Source organism: Cucumis sativus, chromosome 1 (assembly GCF_000004075.3).
Source record: "Cucumis sativus cultivar 9930 chromosome 1, Cucumber_9930_V3, whole genome shotgun sequence".
NCBI classification, from domain to species: domain Eukaryota; kingdom Viridiplantae; phylum Streptophyta; class Magnoliopsida; order Cucurbitales; family Cucurbitaceae; genus Cucumis; species Cucumis sativus.
Genome location: NC_026655.2, coordinates 27,538,246 through 27,558,314, shown reverse-complemented (window position 1 = coordinate 27,558,314; position 20,069 = coordinate 27,538,246). Strand labels below are relative to the sequence as shown.

General features: G+C 32.6%; 1 protein-coding gene across 5 annotated transcripts; it reads left to right on the top strand.

Moving 5' to 3' along the window:
• Positions 1-5,612: 5,612 nt before the first annotated feature.
• LOC101212781 lies at positions 5,613-19,822 on the top strand. Of its 5 annotated transcripts, none has more exons than XM_031884323.1 (18): positions 5,613-5,943; positions 6,031-6,127; positions 6,235-6,288; positions 6,381-6,430; positions 7,103-7,136; positions 7,242-7,326; positions 7,500-7,591; positions 8,115-8,189; positions 8,915-9,003; positions 10,852-10,933; positions 11,062-11,151; positions 14,273-14,338; positions 15,983-16,074; positions 17,540-17,605; positions 17,703-17,769; positions 18,322-18,410; positions 18,526-18,649; positions 19,343-19,822. In XM_031884323.1, the coding sequence occupies exons 1-18, from the start codon at positions 5,885-5,887 to the stop codon at positions 19,385-19,387; spliced, it is 1,356 nt and encodes a 451-aa protein (XP_031740183.1). In that variant the 5' UTR covers positions 5,613-5,884; the 3' UTR covers positions 19,388-19,822. The 5 variants fall into 5 exon arrangements, with proteins under 5 accessions (XP_031740183.1, XP_031740180.1, XP_011660121.1 ...); XM_031884320.1 differs by having other exon boundaries at positions 10,849-10,933; XM_011661819.2 differs by having other exon boundaries at positions 10,804-10,933.
• Positions 19,823-20,069: the final 247 nt, after the last annotated feature.

Genomic DNA, 20,069 nt, shown 5'->3' with positions numbered 1-20,069 from the left:
ATAAATAATGAAATTTTGTTATATATATTTGAAAACGTTTTTTTTTTTTGTGTAATCATCAAGATTTAATGACTATAAGAATGTTTGTTTCAGTTGAGTTTTTTTTTTATTCATTTAAGTTGGTTTCATTCTAGCAAATAGGTTTCAAAATTTTACGATTTACTCTTAAGATTTGAGGTTTAGAATTTGCACTTTTAACCTTGATATTTTGCTAAATATTTCCTCTTAGTCTTTGATGTTAATGTTTAGTAATTAATTTAAAATAACTATGAAGTGAAAAATTAACGTTGATTTTAAGCGTGATGAAATGTTTATTTAATAAAATGTGTAAGATAAAAGCATAAATGTTGAAATTTATGTAAGAAATGGAAGCAAAAGTAAACATTGAATTGAAACACATGGATGGATGGGATGAAAAACAAAATTTGTTTAGAAAAGTTAAAAAGATAATTGAAGTGAATTTGAATGGGAAGACATTTGAGTAATGATTTGAGGAAGTGATCAATAATTGAAAAGTTTGGATGGTAGAGAGATTATGAAGGGGATATTTTCATGATATTGGTAAGGAAATAAATGGTTTTGATTAACTTTAGAGAAAGGAGTTGAGAATAAATAATAAAAGAAAATGGTAAATTAGGGGGTTTGAGTATTAATTATTAGTAAGAGTTAGAGAAAATATTGTCCTTTTTGAGAATATAATATATATGTATATATGTTGAGGGGTTGATTGATTCTATAATTGGGAGAGAGAGAGAGAGTTGGTGTGAGTAATAAAGGAACACCAACTGCTACCATCTACATGGAGCCATTTCACTCAATTCTTCATTAAATATATATTACACCCTCTCTCAATTCCATCAACACATAACACCTTCTTTCTAGTTTGAAATCTAAAACAAAGGTGTTGGGATACGTGAGAAATCAAGAGCAATGCACAAATAGAGACTCCTTTAATATTAGAATTCAAAACATGGATGATGATGTAATATAAGATTAGTGTTGATACAAATATTGACATCTAAAAATAGTAGTAAAATGTTTATGGAAACGAGAAAATATTTAAATTAGTAAATAGTCGTTTTAGAATGTTAAACCAATTAACATGTGTTATTATTTATATGGTGTCTACATTAGTGATATTTTGATGTATATTTTGTTCCGTTTTATGAATCTTTTTACCATAGAATGAACAAAGACACGATTCTTATCGATATCGACAGTAAATCAAAACACAGTAGATAATATTATTAATTCTTTTTAAAATTTCAGTTGGAATGCTCTAAACAAAATTAAGATTTTCTTTTAAAAAATTTCAAAATTTCAAGTGTGAAATTTTCAGTTGAATACTTAGATTATTTTCGGTCGAATAAACATACTTAATTATAATTTATATTTCTAGACGACTTATATCGTTAAGTTAAATACTTAGAATTTATTTATTTTGAACTCACTCGTACTCATGAAATCTTATCTATTGTATTTGTTTATTTATTTTACAAAAAATCTTACCATTTTTTAGAATACCAAAAGATTTTAACAAAATTCTAAAAGAATTTTTATAACATTATTATGTGTTATGTTTATTTATGATATATTTATTTCGTCAAATTATATCAATACTCTACTTTTGAAATTCCGAATTTTAACGAAAAATATTTATTAACATTATTATTCATGTGTGTGTTTTTTCTTTAATTATACAAAAACTCATTTTTTGAAATTTGATATCTTTTAAAAGGAAATCTTGATTTTGTTTAGAGCATTCCAATCAACTTTAGTGAAATTTTAAAAGAATTATTATAGTGTGTTTGTTAATTTATTTGGCCAATTCTTCAAATCCTCCTAAATTAGGATTTTTTTTAAATTAATAAATTTTAAGCAAAAATTTTAGTTATTTAATTTGGACTTGGATTAAAATTTTGCTTTAGACCCTAAATAGTTTATCGATTCTTCTAATTTTAAAAATACTCACGATGTTCTAGTAATTAACGACATAGAGAGATCGATCGATGGAAACATTTAATGTGAGTTGTCAATGAAACTTTGTAATTTTTGGTTTAGTATTGGATATGAAAGATTTAGGAATGTACCAAATGGTAATAGCCAAAAAGAAGTTTCTAAAAATGGAATATAAAAAAATTCACTATTTATGGAAGTAAAAGTTAGAACATTCCATCAAATCCATTAATTCATATATAATGTACAAACAAATACACAAAATAATAGAAAAGTTATAATATGTTATTTGTAAGTTTGTTTTGTTTGACTTTCCCTTTTAGTTTATACATTTTATTTACTATTTCATAAGATTGATTGAATCAAAAAACAAAAAAGGGACAAAATGTGATTTCACATCACTTTTCAAAATACAATTTTATAACTTTTTCTTATATAATATATATATATTCTCTTTTCTTCAACTCTCAAATCTCTCCTCCTCTCTTCTCCATCTTTATAATCACAATACTCTTCCATGACAAAATGAATCATGAACAAAGTTGTTTCTTCTACCATCCATAACTAATTACTATAATCAAAGGCAAAGAAAAAAAAATCTTACAAATGTGAAATGTGAGTAAAAACTTAGAGATCGAAAGTAAGCTATAACTAAAACAAAAGTGGATATAATTGAGTTGAATTAGAACAAGAAGAAGAAAAAAATTGAAAAACCTCGGTGACGCTAGTGAAAGATCTTTTTACCATTTGCTTTTTCTACCTTTTCAACTCCTTTGCAAGCTGTCATTTTCTTTTCATTGTACTTCCTTTATCTTTGCATGGTTCACCGAGGGAGAAAGGAAAGAAGAAAGAAGAGTTTCTCAAGGGAGATGAAGGGTTCAACACATAGTCTACGTCCACTATTCAAGGTAAAATTCATTTTATTTAATATCCATTTAGAAAGTAAATTCAAGACATATATGAACTTGTTTTTCATATTACATCTCCATTGATTTATTTTGTGTATTTTCTATTTGAGGCTATAAGACTTTTATTAGTTATTTTGTTGAAAGAAAATCACTTCCTCTTCTAACAAAATATAGTTGTAACTAATTATTTCACTTCTTTTAACATTTGAAGAAGATGATTCATCAACATATTCATTCATGGGTTTGGGCCTTTAAGGACACCCAAGTTTTGGAAGGGGTGAGGAGATAGACAAAAGTAAGTTTTCCGTGTAAGGGAGGACACGGGAGGAAAGGAATAAAATAATAATACATTATATTTTTGCTAAAAACTATCTTTAATTTCAAAACTTCTTTATGTTTTTGTAAATTTAAATCTTCAAAACGTTTCAAAATAAATGGTAATTATCAATTATCAACTGGTTTTTCTTTTGTCATTAATATTATGACGGTTGGAGTTCTCTCCCCACTCATTATATATTTGAGTCTCATTCTTCTCTTCAAAAACACATAAAAAAAAAATAACAAAACGATTTTGTTCTCTCTCAAAATTCTCTTTTAGTATATCAAGCATTCGAGTGCCTATTTGAATTTTATCATGAAATATGTGTTACAATTTTATTTTATTTTGATCATGGGAGACTGTAACACCAAAAAATAAAAAGCTAAGGTAATTTTTAATTTAATTATCCATATATAATACAAAGTTGACAACGGTTGTTATAGAGACGGTAGTCGAATGTTGGCCGACTGGTTGTCATGTGAGACCCGAATCTGAATAGAAGGGTTTTACTTTTTGAACGGAGAGACATTTTGAATAGAAAGGTTGTTTTTTGAAGAAGGCATTTTGAAGTTGGCATTGAAGCTAGGTGACGCGATGAAAAGGTATGCGTTCAAGTTGTGTAACGCAAGATGAAGTTAGGCGAGGAGAGTTAAGTAGTTTGAAGAAATGTCTAATCTTGATTAGATGATTATGTGTTGAGTTTAGATTAAGCATGATATGGAAAGCTAGGAGTGTAAACAAGTTGGGTTGGGAGGCATTCTTAACCCAACCCTATATATATATATATATATATTATGAATTCGAGTTGGGTTGGATTGAATCGAATTTTTCAACCTTCCAACCCAACCTACATTTTAAACTAACCTAACACAATCCATATAATATGGGTTGGATTGTTCGGGTTACTGGGTCTTCCACTCCTATGGAAAGCTAAGTAAACTAACACGTGTAAAGTTATAGATAGGAGCTGGAAAGCTAAAATAAGCTTAAGGATGACTAATCCGATTTAAGGGTGAGTATAAATAAGATTGAAGAATTTGAAGAAAAGTGTTGTTATTATGAATTTGCTAAATTTTAAGCTGTTGAAGAAGTTACTAAGCGAGAATAAGGAAACTTGGAGTTAGACGTTCAAAGAAGGAAGAAAACTAAGTTTTGTGAGTGGTTTTCTAAAAGAAAGAATAGTGTTTTGAAAACATTCTTTCTTATGTTGTTTAATGTGTATTGTAATGTTGATGTTCATACTTGACTATTGAAAATGAAGTTTTCTCAACTAGTGTTTGATGTTTGATGATTGTATGTATGTATGAAAGTAAATCATTAGCTTTATTACTATCAATGAACTAGTTATTATGTGCATATAATGAGTAAATGCAACCATGAGGTGCAAGGACTACATGACATTAAGAAGCTGGCCAATGTGTTGAAAGGAGCGTATTGAGTTAGCTGCCTAAGCAATGAGAAGTGAACCCGAAAATTCTCTAAGTGATGCTAGTGAAATGAATCCCAATAGTCTATGAGTACAGAATGGTTCATGTTCTTGGTGGAAAGGAATAAGTAGAGACTAATGTGTGATTTGTGATTTATGATTATCAATAAGGCATTGAGAGCCTACTTTATGAAAATGCATTTGTTGCTTGTATTGTATTTCCTCAGAGGTTTTCCAAAACACCACTCACTAAATATTTGACTAACGTGTTAAAGCAAGACATTGAAGGTCTGGTTTATGAAAATGATTTTGTTAATTGTATTGTATTCTTCAAAGGTTTTCCAAAACATCACTCACTAAAGAAGGAAAGGGGAAGCAAGCTAGGAATTGGAAGCCTTTTATTTGTAGTTCCTTATATTTAAAAAAGCTTGTATTGTATCGTGTATTTAGAACTTAAGTTGTTAAGTTAATAAAGAGAAGTTTTTGTTGTTATCTTGCATTATGATTCTTGTCGTCTAATAGCTTAAGGTTGTAAGTATGAGCAAAGTGTTAAGGAAAAAGAGTAGGAATCAAGCTGTGTTAAGGTTGTTGTTGAGTTAATTTCGCTTACTAGGCGTTAAGCGTGCTATCTTGCAAGGAGATATGTGTTGAGTGTCTAGACAGTCATACCTCCACTTGGTCATGTGAAGTGACCTTAGGATGGGGTCTGACATGTCAAAGGATAACTAGCGAAGATAGTCACAGTTGTTGATAGAAGTGTTTCATACAAATGAGAGAGATTGATCATTAAACACTCAAATTTGATTTTTATAAAAGTTAGTTTTAATTTTTTACCCTAAATCAAACATCAAATTTCTTTTCGAAACAACTTATATTTTAATTTAATCACTTAAAAATTCAATCCAAATACGGTAGCTAAAAAAAAGTTATTCGGTTAGGGGTTAAAAGCGTAATTTGAGATTCAAAGAAGTATAAAATACTTCGAAATGTGCGCAGTTTAGCAAAATGCCGAGTGGCGGGAAAACGGCTGACGAAGGCTCAAAGTCCCAACCGATCACAATTCACACACTACATTCGCCGGAACTGTACCCCCACGGCCGGCCGGAAACTATCTATATCCAGTGGCCGTCGTCGCTCTTATCTGGCCAAAGACAAATGAAGCTCTGAACCGTAAAGAAGGTAGAGAAAAGGTGTGGTGGGTAAGAACAAATACAAGCTTCTCCTTCGAGCATCCTCAGTTGGGGAAACTCAAATTCGACCTCCCTTTCATCAGCCATGGACAAGTACTTGGTTCCGTCTGATTCGATACCGCAAATTCCTAAACCGTTCCGGAGGTCTTGTCTCTGATTCAATTATTTCGTATCCTTCATTCTGTTTTCTGGATATGTCTGTTCAATATCGTCGTTGGTTTATGTGAGCAGGAATAGGTGGAAATTAAGTACTGTAGAACTGAATGGGAAGTTGGATCCCAAGTATCGCCAGGAATTGTCTGGACTACTTGTTCAATCTTATGTAGAGGTACATTTTCGACGTTTTCTTTTTCCCTTTGGCATTTTGGTTTGTAAAATGCTCTCCATATTCTTGAAGATTTTGTAATGGTAGTTCGTGGTTTTCATTTCATGAAGGTTGGAGCATTTCCTCACTTGTATCATATAGATGGCGTTTTTTGTCCAACGAGTGTACGTCGTTCACTACTCAATTTTCGGTTTCATTTTGATTATTGTGTGGTTGGAATTGGGTTCTGTTTGTGCTAAGGATGTAGAGTCTACAGATGAATCGGATTACTGAGGGAGCTCAAGGTCATCAACTGCCATTTAAGAAGTCAGTGCATTTCTATCGAATCATCTTTAAGCAATGGGATGTGAATTGATTGTTTTATTATTGCTATTACTATTATTTTTTCTTTCTGGTTGTTTAATTCAATTCTTTACTAGTTTTTTTGTTGGGGTAAAAGAATTCGCCTCTCTATAAGTACTCATTTTCTTCTTTTATTTTCAGTTCATCGGTTGTTAACAAGAACCAAGACTTTTTTCTTCAAAGGGATATAGTTTTGATTTTTTTCCTCTTTATCTTTGGTTCAACGATTATTATTATACGAAAATGTTCGATTTTTGATTCTGAGTCTCTCTTTTTTTTTTCTTTTAAATCCTAGATAGCTGTGAAGTTTTTAAATTTAAATTGTAGTGTACCTTCTTCAGTTACCCAGATCCTGCTGCCAATTCCTGAAAAGCCTATCATTTTGAGGAATATATAATGTATAGAAAAGAATGACGTGTTTTCTGTTTATGTATCATTTGATTAGTTCTTACATTTTTATTTTCTTTCATTTCCTGTTTTTTCATCTGGAAAATCATTCTTCATGCAATTTAAGTGATTGTAGTACTTCTTACTTCATGAATCTTATCCATATTTATCACCTTTCCTCTCTTCTCCCTACAATAAGACTAAAGAGGAAAGGGGGAAAAAAGAAGCTAATTTTCATTCTTTTGCCAGACAAGGCATATCTGCCGTGGACTTCGACAACAAGGTGAATTATTAGATCGCTACCTTCAGATTGTGTCTTACATTCTTAATATCCTTACTGTCTATTCTTTGGTTTTTCCCAAAACGCTTCTATGGAAATCAATTCCAGGGAATATACTTGGTTTCAGCAACAAAAACAGGTTGTCTAACAGTACACGACTTTGAGAGTCTTTATTTGCAGACTAATGAAACAGGTGACTATTGTACTTCATGTTCTGTTCTTCAGTTAGTTTGTCTACGTTTCTTTTTCTTTTTGTTCTATGCTTCATAGGAAAAACAGTGTGCGTGTTTTTACACAGTATATATATCTCTGAACAGAGAGCATTTGAGTATTTTGATTGCTAAAGTACCTTCCTTTTACTAATAGGCTTGAGTGAAAACGAGAACAAACAATTACTGCACCTTTCCCTAAATGAACAGCTCGACTTTGTGCGGTGGAATCCTGACAACCAAGATGAGGTTCTTGCTCAATTCATTTCCTTGTAATTATGTGAATACAATTTTTTTCTCAATACATGGCTATGGTAGTTCAATGAACATTCTAAATACTGGTTGTTATTCCAATGCCAAGATCATTATCCTAGTTGTTTCCTTGCTTGATGTAATTACAAAAGGATTTGTGTGAAGCAATTTAGTCTGATGCTGTGAACTATTAAAGATCACAAAAGAATTACATATTCTGAATTCTAAAATATAAAACTTACCTATAACTAGCATCTTGTATGGTTTATTTTCCCCAACTTAGGACCTGCTGCAGTATGGACAATGACTTACTTGTTATGTGTTGGAGTCATATGCTAATGTAAACGTTCCTATAATGATGGGGTATCTTTTATTTAACTGTGTTGTATGCAACTTCATTGTTTCTACTTTGAACCCCATGAATGTGCACGTTGTTTATGCTAAAGCTGATGTTGAATCATGTATTTATTAGTGGAGTCTTCCTATATTTGCTGTTTACTAACTTATGTTCTCTACTTAGGTGGTCTGTACATCCATGAAAAGTAAGGAACTAAAGATATTTGACATTGGTTATATTTCTTCTAAGCCAGTCGAAGTAAGTTCTTTCACTTTTGTATTAACTTACAGGTTTCAATCGGATTTTTATATCCTTCAATTACAACCCGTGGTAGATCCAGAGATTTTTTTGAGAGGGAACTTCATAGCTTAGTAAAAATAATTTGGAAAAATATGTAAGAAGTTGGGGCTTGAACCTAGGTCTAGAGAGGGTAGGAGACAGGTTTACCACTAGGTTAGCTTCTGGTATTGGTATTATTTCAGTTTTATATATATATTATATAGAGAGAATAGCCCCCGGGCTTACACTAAATCTGTTGGCGATTACAACGTACATTTGCTAAATCCTGAAGTTTCTCATTTTACAAAAAAAAAATGCCACGCTTTCTAAGCTTCCATTTTGTTAACAATACCAAGTACCAATACAATTTACTTCATGTAGAACAATGTCTTGTTTAACGTAAATCTATATATACATGTGTGTATCAGAGAGAGACAACACTCAAAATGGAGCAGCTTGCTTGTGCAAATAAAAAGTTTGCTTGTACGATTGGTGAAAATTTGTCTTATCTTTTTTATTATGTCTAGTTTGTCAACAAAGGGCATATTGTTTTTAGCATGTTTTGCTTTAAAGAACTTAATTGATACAATTGTCACCATACCATTCTTTTTCTATTTCTTTTCACCGTTGAAAATGAACTATTGCTTAAGTATAGTTAACATCTGTCTGATCATGGACTGATGATTTTTCCACTATCCTTGTAGGTGTTGAGAGTAAGACAAAGAATCAACAATATGGGGTCAGATAATCATAAAGGTTTATCTGATATAGCATTTTTTTCGGATAATTCAAGGTTGGTCAAACAACTCCTTATATTTAATTTTTTATGTTGGTCAATAGGTGTGCGACTATTATATAATTCATAATCTTGGACAGAGTGAATTGATAAAAAGCTTTATCTATTTGGGATTTGGCTTGATCGTAATAATTGAATCTTTGGAGAGACTGAGAGGTTTTGTGGGGACATTTGGAGATTTAATACCTCTGTATGAGCATCATCACATCGTTACCGGAGGCCTCTTTGCAATTATGATTTTGGTTTGACTTTGCCTGATTGAAGTTCCTTTTTGTAGTTTGTTTTTGGACTCCATTTTGGCTGGACTTCTCTTTCTTTCTTTTTTGTGTGCTTGTTATTCTTTCATTTTTCTCCATGAAAGCATAGTTTCTTATAAAAAAATATTTGTTTCTATTCTTATGGGGTTGTCTTTTCCCTTCACATTTTAGGATTGAGTATCAACTTTAAAGTTACCTTGAATGTTACTTCTTTTTTGTAATATACTTACGTATGCATAAATATATGTATAGAAACAAACATATGTATGTATATGCTGTGTATGGATATTAAAAACGATGCTTTCAGTAAGAAATATGAATACTACAATACAAATGGATAGACAAGAAAAACTCCATTATTGTTATATCCTATACAAAGAAACTAAGTTTGAGATTGCAAGAAAGAGCTTCAATTGTTGAGAATAAGAACCCAAAGATAGTTACAAAACTCCTTAGAAGCAAGCATTCAAAAGAGATGTTAAATCGAGTCATATATCACACTTCATATAAAGACTCTCAGCTCCTGCAAAAAAAAAAAAAGAAAACTCCAGAAAGAGATATGATGGCTAATTTCAACTTTACCAAGTGATGCAGCGATGAGTATAGCTAATTTGAATGATATAGATGGAGCAGAGGAAGAGAAACAATGCAAATAGTCAATTTTGATACCATGTTGAATAACAATGAAGTCTTCATTTTTCTCTATTTGATTTAATAAGATCAATCTCATACAAATAGTCACTGATCTACAAAAGGTATAAAAGGAATACAAAGGAAACAGGGTAACAAAAAAAGAAGTTTTGCCTACAGAAAACAAGCGTGCTAAAGACTAAAAAATGTGCCAAAAAATCATGTGTATGGATTGACCTTTACGTAAAGTTGCCTGAAACTTGTGTTAGGTTCCTCCTTCCCCTGCACTCAGTGAAACCTAACACAAAATGTGATAGAACAGAGCTGACTGCTCTGATAGCTTTGATATTGATAATAAAGAGCACCAAAGTCACTATTACAAGCCTTAAGAAGGAAACAAGAGCCACGATACAGAACAATTCAGCAAGCTAAAAGAAAAGACAAGAGATTAGAGAATGGAAAGAAAGTAGCAAAACCAGCACATTCGAGAGAGCTGGAACTCCTATAAAAGCCTCTACCAGCCTTTACCAAAAATAGCCTGCCTACACTGGTTCCCACACTTTCCGTTTATAACAGCTTTTCTGTGGTTCCTCAATGATTCTTCTCCTCCCCAGTGTTTATGCCGCTCTTGTCTTCTGTGCAATTCCGTTCCTGCCCCTTCGTTTATATGTATATAAAATTTGGGGTTTAACAACTTGATACTCTTCTTTCAGTACATTTATGATGGATCGATCAAGTTTAAGTTGTGTTCAGACAAAGTCTTTAATATGGTGACTGATAATGCTAACTATTGATTTCTTCTGAACACCCGAACTTTCAATGTTTTAACACCTTAGATAAGTCATGTCTATCTTTATTCTTAGAAAAAAGTTGAAGATATATATATTGTCCTCCATGAACAATTTTGTAGATTACTTGCATCTGATACATGTGGCGTAATCAATATGTGGGACAGAAGAATTGGAATACTTCCATGTCTCGAGCTTACCAGTAACTCATGCTGTACCCTTAACAGAATCCAGCTGAATGTTGAAAATCAGGTTCTTGCTGTTCTAACATGTGGACGATTTTGTTTTCTATGAGTCACGTTCTTTCATTTTCTTTCATTACATCTCTCGTAGTTAATGAGTTTGGTCACATTGTCTGAAACATTGATATCTTGGTTTAGATTATCTTTGGTGCTGGTAAGCATGGAGTCATCTATATTTGGGATCTTCGCGGAGGGAGAACATCTGGTGCTTTTCAAAACCATAAAGAGGTAATAGAACTAACAAATTTTTGTATATTATAAGGAAGGAGGTAATAGGTCTAATTATTTTTAGCCATTGATGAAAGGGTTAGTTTGATACTTTTTTTTTCTGTTTTTTGTTTCTGAAAAAAAGATGAGATATGAAGCAAGTACCTTCTTGCTCACCTTTGTTCTAACTTCTAAGCTTGTTCTTATTTTGTTCCCCTTTTGATTTAATCATAATAATTTTCACACATTTTTTTTCATGAATAATCAATTCTTTCAATAAGTTCTGTAACTAGAGGAAGAACAAAACACTATCAAAAAGACTTCCTAAAACTATGAAACTTTCAAGTGAAGTAGTGAACAAACAATTAACAGTCAATACCTGCATTGAGTAGTGTAGATGATTCATAACGGAACCTGCAAAATCTGTTTGCTTCTACTATTCTTTCTACTTCAAATTTCTTGATTGTTAATCAGTTATTCCATCATTAATGCAAAGTTTCTAACCTCAGGGTACGACATACTATGTACAAAGCAATGTTGTACCCTAATATGTGCCCTTAAACCATTATCAACAATTAAGCTTTCCAAGCTTCATCTGGAAAAAATTCATAAGCAAGAAAAGACAACTTAATGAATTGTTCATCAAACACAGTTACGGTTCTATCTCCTTGTTACAAATTACAGAGTTCCTGATACGTCTCTTACTTCAACCAATGAGTTAAATCTCTCTTCTCAAACAACCTTAAACTTCTCCCATGTAAATGTAACCTATCAGACTCCAATAAAGTGCAACATCATTCAGTCTTAAACTAACAAAAGAAACCTTCTGCTTATTTGAACAATCTATCAAATATAAGATGTTCTCTAACTTCAAAATCCAGTGTTTAGCATCTCAGGGGTCAATATCTTCTCCAAAGCTAGGCGGTTCCCTGGCAAATAACCGACTAATCTTGTTGTTATGTTCTTCACTAGTTTGTTTATCTGCAATAATCCTCATTTCACTTGCTAAATTGCAAATTTGTCATAAACATTTCCCAATTTCACAGCTGGTTCAGTTGGAACTGGGTGATTGTTAGTCTTCACTGTAGAAACAACTTCTTCAATTGCATTTTCAAAGATTACTTCTTTCATGGCTCTGGATTTTTGGTGCATTTTTGTCCCTTTTACAACATTTCATTTGTTTTTTTTTGTTTTGCCAGTTTGATTTTTCCACTTTGTTTGAATTTTGTAATGGTCTTTGGCTTCGTTTTGTTTGTTCGTGTATTTGTTTTCCAGATTCTTTGTCCCTTAGGGATTCTAGCTCTTTGTATAATTCACTTTTACTTTGAGCATTAGTCTCATTTCATTTTATTGAAAAGAAGAAGACAAGATATACGTGGAAAACCCTAGTACAGGGAGAAAAAAACCACGTTAGAAGCCGCTCTTATTATTTTCAATAATCAAAAGAGTACAAGAGGGAAGAATATATATATAGGCTATAATGAGCCCTAACAAAAAAGAAATAAAACTAGGGTACAATATATTACACAAATACCCTTGGGGCTATAAACACTCCACTAGCCCCTAATTTCCAACACTCCTCCTCAAGTTGGAGCCTAGATGTCAATTAGGCCCAACTGCTAACACAATGGTCAAAGCTTTGCCTGAGTAATCCTTTGGTAAGGACATCAACAATTTGACTAGAAGGAATGTACGGGATACAGATACCACCACTATCAAGTTTCTCTTTTACAAAGTGTGTTTATCTCCACATGTTTCGTTCTATCATGTTGAACTAGGTTATTGGCTATGCTTATAGGTAGCTCACAGTTTTGGTGAAGGTCTGACAAAACTCTTTGCAGCCAGGTCTCTTCACAGATTTCCAAACTCATAGCTCTTTGTATTTGGCTTCAGCACTACTTCTAACGAAAAACCTTATTTACACTTGGTGGTTAAACTAAGCTTCAGAGCCTGGAGGAGGACTCATGTACACTTCTTCCAAATCACCATTTGGGAAAGCATTTTTTATATCAAGTTGATAGAGAGGCCACTCTTTATTGACTGCAACAAACAAAAAACCTTGATTGTGTTTAACTTTGCCACAGGAGAAAAAGTCTCTAAATAATCAACCCCATAAGTTTGAGTGAACCCTTTTGCAACAAGCCTAGCCTTGTACCTATCTAAGGTCCCATCTGATTTGTACTTCAAAGTGAACACCTATTTACATCCCACTATCTTGTGCTCTTTAGGAAGAGTGTAGAGATCTCGTCTTATTCTTCTCAAGTGCTCCCATTTTCTTCCATGACAACAATCTTCCACTCACGACTTTTCATAGCTTCGTGTATGTTTTTTGGTATTGTTGCATTCTTGAGACTTGCAGTAAACGCCCTAAACTTAGGTGACAGATTACTGCAAGACATGTAATTACACATCGAGTGCTTTGTATAAGACCTAGTACCTTTTCATCCTATATATGATAATTTTGTTGTACCATACCATAGGTTTAGATGCTATGGAATCAATGGCTATTGTCAAATAGAAGCAATGTTTCTTAATGGTTAAATCATTCAAACATCAGTTTAGATGAAATAGCATGGATTCTCTCTTGCAAAGTAACTGACTTCACTTTATATGGGGGCTGGATGCCATAGTTGTCCATATACATATTGCAAATCCGAAAGGCAATCAGAATGCAATTTTATAGGCATGAGCATTCTTTTCTCGTTTTCTTTCTTCTTTTTTTTTCTTCCGATTTTGCTTTTCATTGGCCGTGCAGGACAGTTTAATGCAATTTAGGAAACAGAATGTGTGTACTTATGCAATTAAGATACATTACCTAAACCATTTTCTCCATCCATTTTTTTTCTCTCTCTTGCATATTGAAAGGAAAAATTGTTGGCAACCGGATGACTATCACTCTTATCTTAGAAGCCAAATATAAGCAATCTACTCAGAGTAGGACATCTTATGCGACAATTTAGTCGCCCATTGGTGTGTTAGTCAGATTGTAGATCAATTAACCTAGTGCAGTTAAGTTTACATCAAAATTTAAACCTCATCTTAACGTGCCAGTGAAAAGTTTCAGCATAATGTTTCTATTATCTTTTGATTTTTTCTTCCAGTAGATTCTATATTGGAGCATCATTTAATATTTGTCATGCAGGTGTGCCACCCTCCTCTAAAATCGTTTAAGCTAGCCTCATTGATTGAGAAAATTGGGACTTTGAAGGTACTTTAAATTTCACTAACATATATTCGTCTACTATTTCTTTCAATAAAAAAGGGTGGGGACTGTTGAAGATGCATGTCTGCTTTTTTTTTTTTCTTTTCCTTTCAAAAACTGAAATTTCTGATTTAAAAGATGCAATGGGCACCAACAGTGGCTTAGTAGAAGTATTGCCAATCATAAATCAAAGAACGAGACTATAATTCTTAAAAGATTGTCTACATTTACACCAAGAAAGAACATTGAGCAATACTAAATCAAGAAAATCCTTAATAGAAGAATGAGGGTTGTTGAAGATCCTCCCATAAGAAGGAACGATTAAAGGACAGTCATAAGTTTGCGCATCTTCCTTAAAGGAACATCCCACAAAAATCACTGGTAAAATGTAAAATATGGTGGCATGGCATGCATGAGCAAACACCATCTAGAGCATTTTGCAACAAATTCCAGTACTCCACCAAGAAGAGAGAATGAAATAAGGCATTTGTTATTGGAGGCAATCTGACTGATGCCACAAAGGTTCTCATTAAAAAGAACACAAATTTCCTAGGATAAAAGGCCTTACAAATTACTAAATAAAAAGGATACCTACTCTTGACAATTAAAACTGAATATATTGAAATATAAAACATCAAAAACTACAAGATAAACGAAGTATAAGCCACTCAGAACCTCTCTCTTGAGTATGCTAACTCAAGCCAAAACCCTAAAGAACTCAACAACTGTCTGTCCTCCCTCAATCCCGCTCCCTCTTTTTGTAACAAGTTACACTAACTCCCCAGGTAGTTATCCTGATGCCCTTATTAATACCATATTACTTCCATCTATAAACCCGTATTAGTACCCTTACGTAGACCTCTTCTTCCTTCCTGCAGATGAACCTCATTACCAAGAAAGGTGCCATCCCCCACTCAAAACCTGAACTATTGCCAATCTTTATGAGTCGGCCATCAGCTACTTTCAAAATTAAGAGACAACTAGGGAAGGGTATAGTGTGATACCATATTGGTGAAAAAGAAGTATAATTTTCTATATATTTGTTTAGTTGATAAAATGTCAAACTAAACATATGGTTTTAACTTTTAACTAGAAAAACTCCAGGAAGGGAAAAAGTAAAAATAGTAAAACCTAGTCGACCATCTACAAGCAAGGAAAAATGAATAGACTAAGAAAATGTAACCTTTACTACAATACTATCAGCTAAACATAAAAGGAAAGAAAATATGGGGTTCAAGGTGCCGTTCTAAGCCAAGAAAATTAAGCCAGGATGGGTTTTTCAACCAAAATTATATGGAGATGAATTTTTGTTCTGCTGTCTCTGAAATGTGGAACTTCTTTAGTAGTGAATGTAGGGATGAGGAATTTCTTGTTCAATTGAAAAGCATCAAGTGATCATTTCTTCGCATGTCAAAAGGAATATATTTCTTTTAGCATGTAAATTCTGTGGAAATTGAATACAAACCTGCGGGCAGTCAGGCACTGTGAGAACAATTATGATGTTTTGATTGGACGTAAAAATTAAATTTTACTTCAGACCAGCCTATTTCCATATAAGCAATATAAGTTCCCATTGAATAACAAGCTATATTTTAAGACTTCATTTTCATTAGATGTGGTTTACCTTGTCAATCTTTCATCACAATGCAGGAGCAAACAAACATCATGCCGAAGGAAATACACTCTATTGATTTCAATCCAGCGTGCCCATATCAGTTGGCCTTCCATCTAGATGACGGTTGGTAAGTTGGAAAGAGAAACTTCATATTCCTTCATCAAGTAATGAATCTATCGATAGTGAACCATTCTGCACAACTTTCCCTGCACAGTTGGAATGTTGATAAGCATTTATTTAGCATTTCTTATGGTATCTTGTTCTCACATTAGCATCTTTTACAATCTTTTGTTCTCAAGTATCATTCTTAATATGAGCTCACGAATGCGATCAATAGTTTATATCAGTTGAGCCATGGTGAAAAGCTTTTCCTTTTCTGACAATTAAAAATAGCATAGTTTCCATCTATCATCTTCATTTACTAGGAAGTATTAATTTCCTGCTCTCTTCACTAGTACAAATGGATCATATTTTCTCTCTCTTAGCTATAGGAATAAGTTGACCCAAGGCATTCTATTCTTTTCAATGTCTACTTCTAGTGATTGATCACTTAATCTGTGTTGGTGTTATTTTTGGTGATTACAAGTATTCAACTACTTGATCAATTGGCTATATGAAAAATCCTAGGATTTACGGACTCTTTTAGTGTTCGGAACAAATTTCTTTAACTCCTTTTTTAGCCAACTTGCAACCTTAGACTAGATCTCTGGTCGTGGAACAGTCATTCACACGCATTGAGAACAAAAACAATAACTGAACTCACCGGAATGATCCTCGATAGTTTAAGTACAGAGTGTTCATATCTTGTACTTCTTAGCCTTGAAGAAAAGTTTAGAGAATAGTATAATGAAAATTTGTTCAGCTTAGGGCAGAACAATAAAAGAAAGGAAAACAAAAGGGAGATAAATTTGATAAGTTTTGGACCTGTTTAATTCTCACAAAACTGAATAAAAAATCTCGTGTGATGAGGGCTTGCAACTGACCTGGTAAGCCCTAACTAATATAGTACGTAGGCCCAGCATTAACATTTTAGGTAGTCTTAGGACTCTAAGCTGAAGTTTAGTAGCTTAGAATTTTTCTTTTCAGCTTGATATTTCTCTATTTTCCTACGAAGTTCAGATAAATACTCAATTTAAACTTGAAAGCTAAGTATTAGTATTAAGTAGAATATATCTATTCTAGGAATGTAAAACTCATCTACACCAAGCCCACCACCACCACACACACACACACGTAAAAATTTCTCACACGTCAGGCATGGTTGTATTTTGGGACTTGTGCTCCTTAGATTCAACAATGAATTTACCTAAAATGGCATTGAGGGTTTTCCTTTCCCACGAGAAATCATTTAATAATTTTTTTCAGTATTTTTTCCTACATGTGGACTCGGATAATATTTTTCACTCATCTAACATGTAGACTGTTAAGATGAGGAATAACATTATAAATAGTTGACCGTTAGATATTTTATTGCATTTATAACATGTGAAATATCTACACCCAGAAGTTTAAACTTAGAGGTTATAATAAATTTTAGCCATTTCATATATTAAAAGATAATCCAGGATTAAAAATTTCTTATGATTCTTCAGGTCAGGTATTTTGGATGTTTATAATTTTCAGGTCACACATATTCATTGCCCTCCCCCAGCTTGGATGTAAGTAAACTTAAAACATTTGTAAAGTTGAATATATTCATTATGTGGAGCATCAGATAGTTTTCTAACTCTGTTTATTTTTGTTTGGAAAGAGTAGAAATGATTCCAACATCCCCACAGATCAATTATTTTTGAGGAAACCATCATGGCTGCCAACAGATTCTGTAAGTTACTGACTTGTGCTTCTATTTTGTTTCATCATTTTTACTATTAGAAACCCGGTATTATATATGAATATGTGCATGACTAGAATAGTTCTATTTAACTTTTTAACCATACAGCACAACCAGTGTTTTAAAAATATTGCGCCTTGAGTTCTAAAAAACACTGAGCACAACATATTGTTGGTCAGTTTTTCTTTGACTCTCTGTAACCTTTCTTTTTCCTGCTTGCTTTGTTGGCCACCTCATAATTTACATATTTCCTATGTATTAGGTTTGAATTGTCAAAATAGTCCTGGCACTTAAGGTTGTAGACCAAGTGAAGAGAAGTTTAAATTATGCCGTTAAAGTCAACTGCAAAGCTAGGAATCTTATTTGCAAATTTTGATCCAGGAATTTTTGTACATGCAAATTTTGATATAGAATCTCTCTTGCATTATCTATAGCATGTGCATCTGTTCATAGCAAGTTCTAAAACAAATTCCTCAAATTTTATTCAGTTTTGAGTTTCTTACATTCTTTTTCTTTCTTTTTCAATGATGTACTTTTACATAGATCTATGTGGTTGGATCTTCTTCTGATGAAGGCATTCACCTTTTGGATTTTCATCCTGACTCCCGCTCTCCCAGCCATGTAGAATACAAGTAAGAAACTCAAGTATCATGCCTCTAACATTCTATGTTTTTGAAACATTTATTTATGGAGAAGGTATTGATATATATTCTTGCCTTTTGTTTATTGTAACCTTTGGTGTTCTAGTGATGAACTATGTGGTGCTGAGGCGGAGCACAAAAAACGACAGAACAGGTTTGTCAAATTGTCTGAAGGAGTTACTGCTTGTGCTGCTCACCCTCTTAATGGCACCATCTTTGCTGGAACCAAGGTTTGTTTTGTGTCAAGGATTTTAATGCATTATTTGTTTTATTCTGTACCAATTTAGTTATCATAGAAATTAGTGTTAATGTTTAGTGAGATTTATTGCATAAATAAATCAATAAACTAATTAGATATCCAGCATTTTTTGAAAAAAAATACTAAATCTACATCATAAAATAATAAAGATCTGCATCCAAATTTAATAATTTTTTTTACAGTAGGGACTAACATTGTTACAAATTTGGAAAAACAGAGATTAAATCGTTACAAACCATCGTTTAGGGACTAAAATGTTGCTTCCATAAAGATTTGAGAACCAAAAATGTATTTTTACCGTATTTTTTGTGCTTCATTCAGAGTTTGCTATATGGACATTGCTATAATTAAAATATCTGTACGTCCAAGTTCCTGGAGATTTTAGCGAAGCCAATGCCCCATGTATTTTCAATTTATTGCATTTGTGAATTTTTCCCCTTACATGAAACCCTTCTCTTCTCAGTTCTCTTTTTTCATTGTGATTTCATTTAAGGTTCATTAGAATGGCAATTCGGATTGCATTGTTTAGGTGGCTCAATTCCTACATACATACACATATGATATAGTCTTAAAATCGACGAAGATGATGATGAGTATTGTTGTTCTTTAAGCTAATTGGCTTCCCTTTTGTCCAAGTCGTAACTTTTGGAAGGATTGGTTTCAGAATTCATCCTTGATCATGATTTCCCAGAAGAGCCAATCATGTTAGAAGCCAAGATTGATGGAGAATGTGTAAGTACATGAAAAATTTGCAACTCAAAGAAGCCGTGGCTATCGACTAATCGGAAAATGCCTTCAGAACTTAGGCATTGTGTTCGTGGTATGTATGTCCTCCCAGAGTCTACGTATATAGATCTATTTGCAAGTTGCAACTGATGATAAGAAGTTTTCTTTAAATCGTTGTATGTTATTTTAGATTAAGAAAGCAGACTCTGTTGAAAAGGATTGAAGTAAGAAAGCTAATTTTTCAGTGTTATGATTTAGGAATGTATCCATAAATAATGAAGTAAGGAACATAAGCATTATAGCTATTTGCTTATGTGCGTCAACCAAATTTAGGAAGATTGTATTGAAGATGTAGTAAGCTATATGATAACATAAATAATTGTGCTATGATATTAGTCCCAATTTTTACTTTTTGGTTTATGTTGAATTTATATCTCGTTCTAGTTAGATTGTAATAGGAAAAAATTTGTTTAGGATGAGTTCTAGGAAAAAAATTGTTTAGGATGAGTTCTAGGAAAAAATTATATTTGTTTCTTCAATAAAAATCCTTTAAAGCACTTTTAATAAAAACAAAATATCATTCAGTGATAATATTGGCATATTTCTATCAATAGAAACATTATATAATTAATGTGGTTATGTTTACTTCAAGTTAAAAAACTCTA

Bases quoted from the DNA above. Each gene is read 5' to 3' on its own strand.
- LOC101212781 (XM_011661819.2), top strand. From the start codon at position 5,885: ATGGACAAGTACTTGGTTCCGTCTGATTCGATACCGCAAATTCCTAAA. The intron at 6,128-6,234 runs GTACATTTTCGA...CATTTCATGAAG, and splicing joins TTGTTCAATCTTATGTAGAG to GTTGGAGCATTTCCTCACTT. The intron at 17,770-18,321 runs GTAAGTTACTGA...ACTTTTACATAG, and splicing joins CATGGCTGCCAACAGATTCT to ATCTATGTGGTTGGATCTTC.